The sequence below is a fragment of the Elgaria multicarinata genome, chromosome 10 (assembly GCF_023053635.1).
Source record: "Elgaria multicarinata webbii isolate HBS135686 ecotype San Diego chromosome 10, rElgMul1.1.pri, whole genome shotgun sequence".
NCBI classification, from domain to species: domain Eukaryota; kingdom Metazoa; phylum Chordata; class Lepidosauria; order Squamata; family Anguidae; genus Elgaria; species Elgaria multicarinata.
In genome coordinates this window covers 55,681,302-55,694,915 of record NC_086180.1, presented here as the reverse complement: position 1 = coordinate 55,694,915, position 13,614 = coordinate 55,681,302, and the positions used below count along the sequence as shown (strand labels likewise).

The following is a 13,614-nucleotide window of genomic DNA, read 5'->3' as shown; positions in this document are numbered from 1 at the left end:
TACTGCACCCAGACCCAAATTGGCTCAAACTAGCCGCCTGGCTGCTGAGAGGTCCATCTACTTAACTCTGGGTTATTCTGAGGATGTCATATCCACCCTGCTGGCATCCCGCAAGGACTCCACCACCAGAATTTACGAAACAACCTGGAAGTCCTTCTGCAGGTGGAGTGAAAGGGAGAAGCTTATTCCACAGGCAACAGGTGTCAAGGAACTCCTAGCCTTTCTCCAACAAGGCCTTCAGATGGGTTTAAAACCGGGTACCCTGCGCAGGCAAACGTCAGCCCTGTCATCAGTCCTTTCCAGGCCTGGTAGGCAGCCACTAAGTTCACACCCTCACATCAAAAGATTCCTCCGTGGAGCCGCACTCAAGAGTCCTCCCATTGTCCATAGGTTTCCTTCCTGGAGCCTACATGTTGTACTTTCTGCATTGACTAAACCTCCCTTCGAACCAATTGCCTCTATCCCACTACGCATTTTGTCACAAAAAGTACTTTTCCTTGTGGCCATAACATCTGCTCGCAGAATCTCAGAGTTATCTGCCATTTCAATCAGAAAAGGCCTCATCACCTTCCATAAGGATTCTGTCGTCCTTCGAACAGACCCGACCTTTATCCCTAAGGTCAACACGCTATTCCATAGGTCACAGGAGCTTATTCTGCCATCTTTCTGTCCTAACCCTTCTCATCCACAGGAGAAGGCCTGGCACAAGCTGGATGTCCGCAGAGCCATTAAAGTTTACTTAAAAAGGACAGAGTCCTTTCGAAAATCTGATTCACTGTTTGTTTCCTTTCACCCTGTGGCTATGGGCAAGAAGGTTACCAGATCTACCCTAGCTAGGTGGTTAAAAGCATGTATTTTTTCGGCCTATGAGGCCTCATGCCTCCCCAAGCCATTAGGAGTCACAGCTCACTCCACTAGAGCAGCAGCCACATCAGCCGCCTTAAGTACTAATGCCCCTCTGGCAGAAATCTGCAAGGCGGCCACCTGGACAAGTCCTAATTCCTTCATAAGACATTACAAAATAGACACATATGCCTCAGCGGATGCCTCCTTTGGCAGGAGAGTCCTCCAGCAGGTTGTAGGACTACAATAGACTCGGCTTAAGATTTTCCCACCCAGATAAGGGGTTTTTAGCTTTTGCATATCCCATTGTGGGATGCCTTCCTCACACCAACCTGGAGAACGGAACATTGGTACTTACCGAGAAGGTTCCTTCTGGGTTGGTGTGCGGAAGGCATCCCAACCACACCCTGAAACACCACCGAGTCTATCAGGCCACTTGTCTCTGCATTTAGCCGGCCAGACCTTTTCCTAAGGATCCTCAAAGTTTGTACTCTCAGATTGATTTCTAAGTACTTACTAATAAGTTATCTGTTCCTCTGTGGTTCTTCCTTACCTATGATACAAAGAGATGCTTCCTTTCTCAATTTCCGAGCTTTGGCCATGGACGGAACTGGCTAGGAGGAGCTTCAGACCAATAGAGGGCTTAAAACTCAGTCATGTGAGTCCCTGCTTTTCCTGGGCGATAGGGGGAGTTAACCCATTGTGGGATGCCTTCCGCACACCAACCCAGAAGGAACCTTCTCGGTAAGTACCAATGTTCCGATCTCCTCTTACAACCACACCAAAAGTGGAGGGGCAGGAGGAGTATTGTGATTTTATTGTCATGTTCAAACCGGACCTCCTTGATGTTTGCTTTCCCCCTTACAGCCTCCTCAGCCTTAGTAGAGCATTATTTTTCTGTTGAAAGTTAAAAGTGACACATCGTTCTGTTAACGACACACAACACATGTTTACCTGACAGACCGCAACATTCATCTAGATGTGGCCTTCAAAGCGATGTTTTACTGTGCACTTGCAAGAAACAGAACCAAGACGAAACCATCATCTCACCACCTTCCTTTTTCCAACCAGGATGCCTGTGGAAAGATGCTGGAGAGCATTTTAGAAGACATCCGGACAAATGCTCCTTCCAAGGACAGGCAAAGCACTGCGTCCCAAACCACCGTTCGCCAGTTCAGCTCTGCACTCGTTATTGATGGGCCAACCTTAGAGTTTGCCTTGCATCTGAGTCTGCAGAGTAAGTTCCTGCAGCTCACCAAAAGTGTCCAGGCTGTCATCTGCTGCAGAGTGGCACCACTGCAAAAGGGCCAGCTAGTGAAGCTGGTACGGAAGGAGCTGAAGGTGATGACACTCGCCATCGGTGAGTTGCTTCTCTCTTCGAACGGAGTGGCACGTATGCTGTGTGACCTTTGCGTTTCCTTTGAAGTATGCTCCTTAGTTTTTCCTTTAAAAAGTATTGACATAAACCAGTATGCTCCAACAGACAGAAGGCTAAAGGTAGAATATGTGGGATCCCAAGCAGGACTTGATTGATGAAAATCCTTGCTGCTCTGTAGAATCAGAGAGAGAAAAGGGGTGGAGAGAGAGAGAGAGAGAGAGAGAGAGAGAGAGAGAGAGTGCTGTGTAGACTGTATGCAATTTGGAGGCAAGAACCTGTCCTCCCACCCCCAAACCTTTATGTTACCCTAAAAAACAAAAACACATGCATGGATGGTGCAATATAACTAATGGATAGAAATTGCTCCAGTCCATGTAAGATACCAGCATTTTGATGTTCAAAGCGGGCACTACCATCTGCTAGGGATTTCCACTCAAGACTATAATTGCCCCCCTTTCCCTTGAAGTAAACACGGGACCTTCATGTACATCAAGATAATTCCAGAATTCTTATTTGGAATAATCGCAGCCATGCACAAGCCACTGTTCTCCCTCCTCTGTTCTTCTCCTACAAATGAAAGGAAGACTTCAGACATTTCTGCTCTTAGTTAACCACAGTTTCCCATATTCTGTGGACCTATTTGAAATTAACCAAAGTTAGTGTTGACCACAGTAAAACCTTCTGAACTCTACCTTCCGGCCCAATGCTCGCTGTAGCTTGCTCCTGTCAAGAGAAGCCGTGGCTTATTGTGACTTCCAAACATGGCCTATCTTAGGCAACTTCACATGTGATATGGAATCACCACAGCAGGAATTGTGAATTCATCACGCTTTCTTTGCCCAAGATCCTCTCTAATTTAAATGCAAAGAAGGGGGTGGGTTTGCATGCATATCCAGCCCACAGTTACACATGACTGGGAGAAGGGTGAAAAGCAGAAGCTTATTTGCGTTTCCAGATAACATGTGAAGTCACCCTCAGTTCCTCACCAGAGGAGTCATAATCTCCCTCACAGGCTTGTACTTGGCACAAGCAGGATAAAGATTATGTCACACTTTCCACATTTGAAGACGGCATCTCCTTGCACCTGGCAGATGGACAGTCCCATTTCATCCTTCCAGCACACTTTGCCTTCTGGGGGGGTGGGGAATGCATAATGCAGCTATGAAAGCATGTTTTAGGTAGATGAGTAAAATGACTTACAGTCTGATCCTGCGTACATTTGCTCAGAGATAAGTATTTCTGAGTTCAATTGAACTCTCTCTGAAGGGACCAACAGCACATTATTCTTTGACATATGAAGCAAAAGTAGCTGAGGGAGGGATTTTGAGCAGAGAAGTCGGGGGAGGAACAGGACGGAGCGCTTCATCCTTTCCCATCCCAACCTGACCCTCCCCCATGCAGCTTTTTGGCATGTGGACTTAAGGACACGTGATATAGGCCTCATCTACACCAAGCAAGATATTGCACTATGGAAGTGGTATGAAAGCGGTATATAAAAGGCAGGAGCCACACTACTGCTTTATAGCTGTATTGAAGTACACTGCAGGAGGTACACTACTACTTTATAGTGGTACTGAAGTGCACTGACATCTGTTGGGGCCCATGACACATCTACACCAAGCAGGATATAACACCATGAAAGTGGTGTGAAAGTGGTTTATGGTATGTGTCATGGGCCCCAACGGTTGTCAGTGCACTTCAATACCACTATCAAGCAGTTGTGTGGCTCCTGCCTTTTATATACCACTTTCATTGTGCAATACCCTGCTTGGTGTAGATGAGGCCATGGATACAAGTCAGAACAGATACTCTGACTTGTATCCAGATCAAGTGGCAAGATTTTTGGTTTTGCATCAAATTTCGTGCATATTTTTGTGCACTTTTTCCAAAGTAGGCACCTATTGTGTGCCTTTTTTGAACTGTACAGGAGTTCTCCCATTGATTCAAATATATGCCATTTTTGTATACATTTTATCAAAGTACACATTGCTGAATGCATTCTTTTGTTGTGCAAATCACATCACAAGCTCGGAAATTTACAGGCTTTGGCCATAGATTGTGTTTGTTCTGCATTCAAGTCAGAGAGCAAATTGAGTTATTCTAGCCAAAAATGAACTAACACAAATTTCCCGTACATTCCTAGATTCAGCCCTTATTTGGAAAATACCGTTGTGAGTTAGCGAATGGTAGCAGAGAAAGGATGGGCAGGAAAAGAGATGAATTTTCCCTTCCCTCCTCTCATCATTCTCTGCTCAATCCTGCTCCCACCCCCACTCTCTGAGTCTGTGTACAAAGCAATATTCCTCCAGGCCAATTCCATGGCAAGACTGTTCTTTTGCCTCTCTTGGAAGGTGACGGTGCCAACGACGTTAGTATGATTCAAGTTGCTGATGTTGGAATTGGAATCTCTGGCCAAGAAGGCATGCAGGTAGGATGGCTTGATGGATCCGTACATGAAAGCAGTGTTTCCAGTAGATCTGCCGGTAGGCTTGCAAGTCACATAATATATGTTCAGTGGCATTGAAAGCTGAATACTGAATACTTTGGAAATTGCATCTCTTGCATCAATAACACGTCATCTACTGGAAAGACAAATGCCATGGTATAAAAATGTAAGGTCTTGAGAACTATGTCCTCGTACAATACTATATCAGGTTCTACCATAGCTTTAGGTTCCTAGGAAATAAAGTATGTGTTAGGAGAACATGCCTGGAAATCAGAGGGTCCCCAAACATGAGTATCTTCATGGGGTGTCTTCACTAAAGCAGGCTTGGCTAGATATCCAAGACACTTAAAGAGGATTTCCTGGGGTTGCTTTAGTGCTCAGCGGCTATCTACTCATCTGAGCTATTTTCTTAATTTGTGGGGCAGTGGCCCTGTTCAGAAAACACCTTAAACCATGGCTTTACCCACAATGCTTAAGGCATTTTGGCTTAAGCACCATGGTTAAAGCTGTGGTTTAAGGTGTCTTCTAAACAGGGCCACTGAAATGTATCTTGACGTTAAATCAGAAGAACAGAAGTGGATGAACTGTTAATGAATAGGCCATTAAATAATAGAGAATTAATAAGTGATGATTAACAAAAAGGATGGAAATATAAGTAAAAGAGGAGAGATTGGGGCAGAACAAAGACGGACAGCTGATTGAGAAGAAGGTTGAGGGGTAGAGGGTAGGTCAAAAAGAAGAAAAGCTTGGCTCATTGCCAGGTACGAAGCCTATGTGGAGCTTTATTTTGTGACTGACGATGTGGAGACAAGATCAAGATATAAAAAATTATGCAGAATAGATAGGAAGAAAGTGGGTAGAATGATGTTTTGCTCCCTCTCCTAATACTAGAACCTGGGGTCATCCCATGAAGCTGCATGGTAGGAGATTCAGGATAGCTAAAAGGAAATAGTTTGATTATGGGATTTACTACCACAAGATAGCTTGAAAAGATTGCTTTATATTACCTCCAGCATTGGTCATTATGCCTCTATGTGCTAGTTGCTGAACATGAGCAGGAGGGTGCTTTCCGTAAGCATCTGGTGGGCACTGTGAAGAGAACACTGAACTAGATTGCCCCATGCTTTGCTCCAATGTGGCTCTTCTTGGGTTTTATGCTCCCACGTGCAGTTGGCATCAGTGGGTAGCAGGGGGCAGGGAGACAAGTGATAGTCAATCTGTTAGTCTACAAAAGTCCATGGAAGCCTTCATTCTCTAGCTATCTTCTTGGTTGCTCTATTTTACTTCCTTTGTGTTTGCTTTCAGGCTGTGTTGGCAAGCGATTTTGCTATTTCTCAGTTCAAACAACTCAGCAAGCTGCTCTTTGTCCATGGCCACTGGTGCTACACCCGATTGGCTAATATGGTCCTTTACTTTTTCTACAAGAATTTGGTATGTTGCCACCCAAGGATGCCATAATACTTTTGACAGAGTGGGAAAACAGTTCCTTAATGCTTAGAAACATGAGGATGATACTAGTAGGTTCTGTATTCATATTCCGGTAGCAAAAATGGAGTCTGCCCATCTGCCTTGGGTTAAGGATCAGTGCTCCCGAGGCATTTAAAATCTATTAAACATGGACTGGGCCAAAAAGCTATCTCTCAGCATTAATGAGACATTGTGACAGGTTGGCTCTGTATTGAAATGTACAAATTATCAAAGGGATCGTTTTATGTAGTTCCTGAAACAGGCTGGTCTTGCCAGCTGTGGTGATGACCTTGAACTGTTGGGCTTTCTTCTCTGAGCAGTAAGAACTCAGGAAGAGCTTCAGCATGTTACAAACCTGGGCTGGAAATGACCACTCCCCATTTAGTAATTCCTCAAAAATATACCTATTCATAGCTCTAACCACAGGGAATGCTTATTGTCTCTAACTGCTGGCAATGGAAATGAGGTGAGTATTACTGCGTTCTGGTCGCCTTGGGTCTCCAGCATGGTGCCAGTTTACCTCACTTGGTACCCTCCAGGCTCTCTGCCCCTCCTGACTCCCCTTTTATTTCTTAAGACTGTGTTATTGATTATTATATGTTGACAGGGATGCTCACCTGCTGCAAATCAAAGAAATGCTTTCAGCTCTGCATTTGAGGTTGAAAAGATAGGTTTTGTCTTGTTTTGGAGCTCAGAGCCCACCTTGGCCTTGTACTTAGGTTCTGGGTCAAGGTCCTTTTCTTTTCTTCTCACCATATTCCTTCTGGGAAATGTGTGTTTTGTGACCATCCATGCCCATTATGGCAGCCATTTTATGAATGAGACATCCCCTGTGGCAGCCATTTTTTGAGGGCACCCATGACACTCTCTCAAAATGTCACATGTGTCCTTTGTTCCAAAATGGTTGAAGACTCCTGAATATGAAATTCCAGGAAAGCAGGGGCAGTATAAGATTCTTCTTACATGTAGCTGGAGGCTACAGCAGTTTGAGCTACCGTGTATCGAGTTTTTAATAGGCTATTACAAGGTTAGCTCTTCTCTTCTGTTCTCAGCTGTTATTAAACTTGGCTGTCATGGCTTCTCCAAAGAACCGTAGGAATTCAGTGCTGAGAAATATTAGAAATCTTTACTGCTCAGAATTATTTCCAGTGCTTTGGGGCTATGGGCTTGGCACAGTTAGATTTGAAACATTAACATGCTACACTCCTGTAGAATCATTTGACTTCCTACACAAATACTCACCTGGAATTTCTCTGTCTCATCATAACAGGCATATGTAGGGCTCCTATTCTGGTATCAGTTCTTCTGTGGATTTTCGGGAAGCTCCATGACTGATTACTGGAATTTGATTTTCTTCAACCTCCTGTACACATCAGTACCCCCCATCATTTATGGGGTGTTAGACAAAGATGTCTCAGCTGAAATGCTTTTACGGAGGCCAGAACTTTACACAGCTGGACAAAGAAATGAGGTATTTCTTAGGTTGGCACAAGTGCTTGAAAGTTATTGAAGTGACTCCTGTGCTCTTGGTGACACAGTCCTTGCCACTTGAAATTGAATTTGAATATGTATTCCCTGTTATTAGATGCATTAAATGCATTCCCTATTATTCAATAATCTGATTGGGATGGATAGATGAAAGGCATCAATCTTTGCTAAGTTGCCAGTGTACAAATGTTGGTGGCCTTAGGAGGGTAGGAGAGATTATATATGAGACAGTAATTTGGTGCATCATTTGATGTTCTCACTGGCTGCCACATTGACTGCTATTTTCTGTACCATGTTGAGGGAATCTTCAGCAAAATGTGGCCCTCATTCTAGACTGTGTGCTAGAAAGAAATGCTGTAAAAGTCAGCCTGAAAATCTAAAGGAGAGCCTTCAGACTAGGCAAATAAGTAAATCTGAAGTGAAATTATTTGTCTAAAGTGGCACAGCAGATCTGTTTTAGAGGTGTGAATGCAACGTAGATCACAGAATCTGTTAGTAACTCCCAGCATAGTGTCCGTAAGTAAATTTCACAAGATGTTCTTGATTATGAGTACCACGGTTCGATTGGTTCCTTCAAAATGAAGATATCTCTTTCTGATTCCTGTTTTGCAGCTTAAAACTTGCATTTAAGTACCAATGAATCTTGGTATGATAACTTGGTTTGCATCCTCTCATTTCAATATCTCATGATGCAGTTTGGCATAGAGGAGATCAACTGACACAGGCCTTAGCTAGACCTACCTTTTAATCCATGACAGAGGAGGGAAGATCCCACGATGTGATTATCGCGAGATCCCTCGTCTGTTTACATGTGAGGCACGACGACCTCAGGAGGACAGGCGTTGCACCTGCCATTTTTTTTAAAGCGACACAAGTGCTCCAGCACTGAAAGCTAAGTTTTTTTTTTTAAAAAAAAAAACGCTTTCATCTCCCAACTCCCCCCACCCTACTCCTGATGGGCGCAGCGCTCCTGAGGAGTGCTGCACCCCGTGCGAGGAATCACACGGAGATGGGTCAACCTGCAGCAATGGGCGACATGCTCAGCCCAAGACCGCAGAAAAACCAGGCCCAAAGTGGAGGGCTCTATCCCGGGGCAAGGGAGGGAAGATCGCTCCCTGATCCCGAGATCCCCTGTGCGTCATATGGACGCACAGGGATGATCCCGGGGTTCACCCGGGATAAAGCTCCATCTAGCTAAGGCCTGAGATTCCCACTGAAGACTGAGAACTGAGGCTCCTTCACATGGAGCTTATGGAGTACAATCAAGATCAATAACTCCCTAAGTTTGCGGGTCCTTTTCATGACGCTGTCATCCATTTTATAGAATTATTCCGCCATGATTTAGCTCCTTGAAAATGAAATAACGAATACTCACCAACATCAAAGGGCTCGTGTATTTCCAGGATAGAGCTATATTGCTGCAATGTTGCAGCAGCATCTGCTGGCTGTATAATTGGAATATATGGAACTCCCCACAAAGGAAACAGCCAAAAAAGGTGGGGGAATGGGGAACGCATGTGCATTGTGCCCATTGTAATCCCAGAAAGACTACTAAGAAGCACATGTAGTTCATTATTTAATGTTTGTGAACTGCCCAGAGAGCTCCGGCTATTGGGCGGTATAGAAATGTAATAAATAAATAAATAAATAAATAAATGTAGAGAAGCCCTGAGTCTTAGATGGTGATGCTGTCCATGGCTGCCAAGTACCCCTCTTGACAGCTCACCAGGGGGAGGTTCAGGCCTTTGAACATGCAGATAACTCAAAATTACTAGAATCCGTAATGGCCAAAGCTAAGATGTATTTTTTTCTCCTGTGTTTCCTTTTCAGCCGTACGTGAGATCAGCCTTTGCAGGCAACATAGCAGATGCTTTTTATCAAAGCTTTGTTTGCTTTTTTATCCCTTACTTTGTAAGTATTAGGAGTTCCCCCCTCTTGCCACTGTCTCTGTTCTTTTACCTTTCTTTTAAAAACAAGGTGAAGCAATTTCCCCCTCTTTATTTGTATGTTTAAACTTCCTCCATATTCACAAGAATAATCATATTTGTTTTTTGTATATGAAAAACCAACCAGTAGCCTTACAGGGCTTTGTGTTCTTACAGCAGCCTCCTTTATGGACTTGGTTGGAAAGATAGGCGCGGAGTACATAAATAACAGTTTCAATCATTGTTCCTTTGCAGACCTTCCTTAACTCAGACATTGACATCTACTCTTTTGGTAATGTAATGAACACTTCCATGTTCTTTATCATCACGTTACACCTCATCATTGAGAGTAAAACTTTGGTGAGTGAATTGCTTATTATTCTACAGCTGAATTCACAAATTATTCTTAAACAGGGCTGAGCCACCATTTATCACCTCACAGGCCATGTGCCTACACAATGGTGAGCCAGGATTTCCCAGCATCGCAAGCTGTGTGCTGGTGCACTCAACCCATTCCCTCCTGCTTGGCTCCTCCCAGTAGCACAAGCGGCGAAAGTAGTGGTGCAGGACCGCAGGTGAACATTGAGCTTTTAAGCAAGTCCTCAGCTCTTAGGAGGGTTGAGAAGCAATACTGGTTAGGAATTGTGTGTGTCTGTCTGAGCCCAAAACTCTGCTTTTCGGTTCATCAGAATTCGATTTCATTCTGTTTGTTCTTCTGTTTTTTAATTTATTTCAGAACTGGATACACTGGGTTGTTTTAGCTGGTAGCGTCCTTTTGTTCTTCGTTATTAATGGGACTTTTGGAGCTACCTGCATCCTCTGCAATCCACCAGCCAACCCGTACTGGATTATGGAGAGACAGATGTCTAATCCAGTGGTGTATCTGATCTTCTTCATCACAGTTATCGTGGCTCTTCTTCCAAGGTATTTTCCTTCTCTGGAACCAAACATTTTGGGGTAGATAGAAATTCATGTTTGTGGGACCCACTATGCTATGGCGCAAGCAACATTTCACATATGATGAAACAGCAAACCTGAGTTTGCCATTACATATAAACTCAAGAGGGAGCTGCAGCCACAGCTAATTCTGGCCATCTGCTAAGTGTGCCTGTGCAATAGATGTCTTTTCAAATGCCTGCTTGTTACATTCACATTAGGTGTTCACTTAAAAAGACCATCTCAATGTCCAAGACCTTTTGACTCAGAAACATGGTAAGGAAGAGCTATCCCAGTCAAAGTCAAGAAGATTTCCTTCCTCATGTTAAGTCTAGCTTTGATGGAGCTGGTTAACCTTTGCCTGTCCTATATCACTTCAGGCTGCAGGTGGGGAATCGCATGATTGAAGTTTCTTACACACCAGGATCAATCCCTCTGCATAGAAAGCTATGTGTCAGGAAGAAGAGGCCTATTCTAGTCTGGACACAGGGAAATCTTTTTCTCCCAATCTCAAAATATTAGAATCAGGACAAGCCTATGAAGCTCTGTGGTGGAAAAATCACAGTTGTTAGGCTGGACTTCAACACTTGGATTACGCTAATAGTAATGGTGATAAACTAGTGGAAACAATGACCTCCCATTGCCACCATTATCCTCCTCTACTTCCCTGCCCCCGGGCAGCTGCTGCATGCTCCCCCATCAGTGGCTTGCTCTGAGGGGTCCTTCCTCAGAGTGAGGTGTTGGCAGGGAGGTGGCCCTGGAGACTGCCTGAGCTGCAGCAGCACAGGGGATCTCAAAGGTCTCCTTTGCTGGAATGCCTAGCTCTGAGGAAGGACCCCTCAGAGCAAGTCATGTACACCAGGCAGGCTCTCTGGAGAGCTATGCTGGGTGCTCTCCAGACACAGCAGGAGAGTAGGCAGCATGACTCTCCAGAGCGCAGACCAATGCTTCCCTTTGGGAAGCCCTGAGAACATCAGCTCTCCAGAGGATGTCCCCTACCCACCCTATGCCTTGCTCTTCATGGTGCACCAGCTTTGGTTCCCACTAGTGCAACTAGGGCAGGGAGGTGGAGTCTCAGTGGTCTGTCAAGTTTCTATTGCCCTTTTGTCGGAAGTGGCTCAGGACGTCATGGCAACCATGGGTTTGTCTCTGTCGCAATTAGTATCTGGCCTGGCATGTGCTTGGCAGCTGCCCACAGCCACTCATTAAATTGTACCCTTTCCCCTGATGCAATCATGGTGGCTGCCATTGGCACAAAAGGGGGTAATATGCAATTTCCAGAACATTCCCCCCACCCCGTACCAATGCGGGCCTTAGAGTGTGAATGACAGATGTCAACAGTGTTCCTACTAATTAAGAAATACTGGGGCTACATTTCCACAATCCCTGGTTCCACTACACCACTGTTTGTATCGGACCCTTCCTCCAAAAAACCTTATTTACAAGGGAGGGAGGGAGGGAGAGAGATTTGCCAAAGGCCACTCAAAGAACGTTATAGCTTGCAGGGATTTGGCCTTTGGCTTTCCTATGTCTTACGCCAACGCGCTCTAGCCAGGATCTCAGGATTTTGTTACATCCTGAACATTTTCAGTCAGGATGTGGTAAGAAGAATATAAATAAATTCTTGACCATCCATAATCCCCCAAACCATTATCTGGACATCAGTTTTTAATTGGTTTCAGCATGATATGGTACTAGCATTGTTGGGACTAAGTAGTTTTGAGTTGTGATCTAACTCCAGTTTCTCGGTGGGGAGGGAGACAAAGAGCTTTATGGCCTCTTGGGTAGTGAGAGCCTATTCTGTCCTCATTCACAATAGTACTATTCCACAAAAGGCCACTTGCCCCAAGCATATTTCATCCATGCCAACACATCTTATTGGCCTTTCCATTGCAGGTTTATGTTCAGGGTGATCCAATCCACTGTATTCCCACATCCGCTGGTGGAAGCCAGGCAGCTTGAAGGAATGGCCCTTAAAGGAGGGAAGGGTTTGCTGCACAATCCAAAAGTAGTCCCAGTGTGAGGGGAAGAATGGATCACCAGGAGACAAATGGGAATTCTGCGCCTGACAGTCAGTGGAAGGCCAAACGAAGAGGCTTCAAAGTTCAGACCCTGTGGAATCATTTCTTGTTGCCACCGAAATTAAATCTAAGGATCTTCCTTCCTTTTTTACTTTTAAAAAAATTAATGTTGACTTTTTTCTCTTTTTTTTTTTTACAAGAAACTCATTCAATGACTGCAAATAAATATATGTTGAGAAAAGACTGGGTCAGAGAGGTTTATATAACAGATAACTCAACATGATGTAAAGTTGTTACGGTTTTAATTCATAAGCGATTTTCCAGATTTGTTCAGTGGGCGATTCTTGATACCGAGGGTCATTTTTTGATCCTGGTTGGGATGTATATGGAAAAACTGATTGCTATGATTAATTTATACAGGCCTAATAATGATTCTTCGGTTATGTTTCATGATTGTTTTAGTAAATTGGTTGACATTGCTTATGATTATTTGATAGCGGGTGGGGATTTTAATGAGGTTTTAGATCCTTTGCTGGATAGGAGTACTCCTCCTCCTAAGACCCAAACAGCTGTGAGACTGGCACTCCAGGCTTATATGATGGGATATGGTTTTACTGATGCTTGGAGAATTTTACATCCTGATCATAGAGCGAATACAGAATTTTTGAAATGGGTTAAAATTTTATACTCGGCCCTGGGAGCTAGGGTAATGACTAACTGCTTGTTTTTAGTAGGGGTGTGCATGGACCCCCCGCTCTGCCCCGCGGGCCGATCCGAAAATTTTGGATTGGCCCGCTCCGCTCCGCCCATACTCCGCTCCTTTTCGCCGCGGAGCTCCAGCTCCGAATCGGAGCTCTGCAGTGGAGAGGAGTGGCGCCAGGTAAGGCCGGGAGAGGAGGGCGCGGGGGGGTTACCGGGCCCTGCCGCCGTTGCCGCCCGTGCTCAATTGAAGAAGCCGACGGACCGCGGACGGAGGCAGGTAAGGGAGAGGAGGGCGGGGCGGTTACCGGGCCCTGGCACCATCGCCGCCTATGTGGCGATGGTGGCAGAGCCCGGTAAGGGACCAAGGGGGAGGGGGGCCTTACCTGCCTCCGTCCGCAGTCCGTCGGC

General features: G+C 44.9%; 1 protein-coding gene across 1 annotated transcript in view; it reads left to right on the top strand.

Annotated features, from left to right (window-relative positions):
• LOC134404410 (phospholipid-transporting ATPase VD-like) overlaps positions 1 to 12,506 on the top strand; it is a 46,082-nt gene extending 33,576 nt beyond the window's left edge. Inside the window, exons 17-24 of the mRNA XM_063135096.1 lie at positions 1,915 to 2,203; positions 4,573 to 4,649; positions 5,973 to 6,098; positions 7,405 to 7,605; positions 9,453 to 9,533; positions 9,803 to 9,907; positions 10,284 to 10,471; positions 12,380 to 12,506. Of these exons, the coding sequence (XP_062991166.1) occupies positions 1,915 to 2,203; positions 4,573 to 4,649; positions 5,973 to 6,098; positions 7,405 to 7,605; positions 9,453 to 9,533; positions 9,803 to 9,907; positions 10,284 to 10,471; positions 12,380 to 12,506 (1,194 nt within the window). The remainder of the gene's footprint in view (positions 1 to 1,914; positions 2,204 to 4,572; positions 4,650 to 5,972; positions 6,099 to 7,404; positions 7,606 to 9,452; positions 9,534 to 9,802; positions 9,908 to 10,283; positions 10,472 to 12,379) is intronic.
• Positions 12,507 to 13,614: the final 1,108 nt, after the last annotated feature.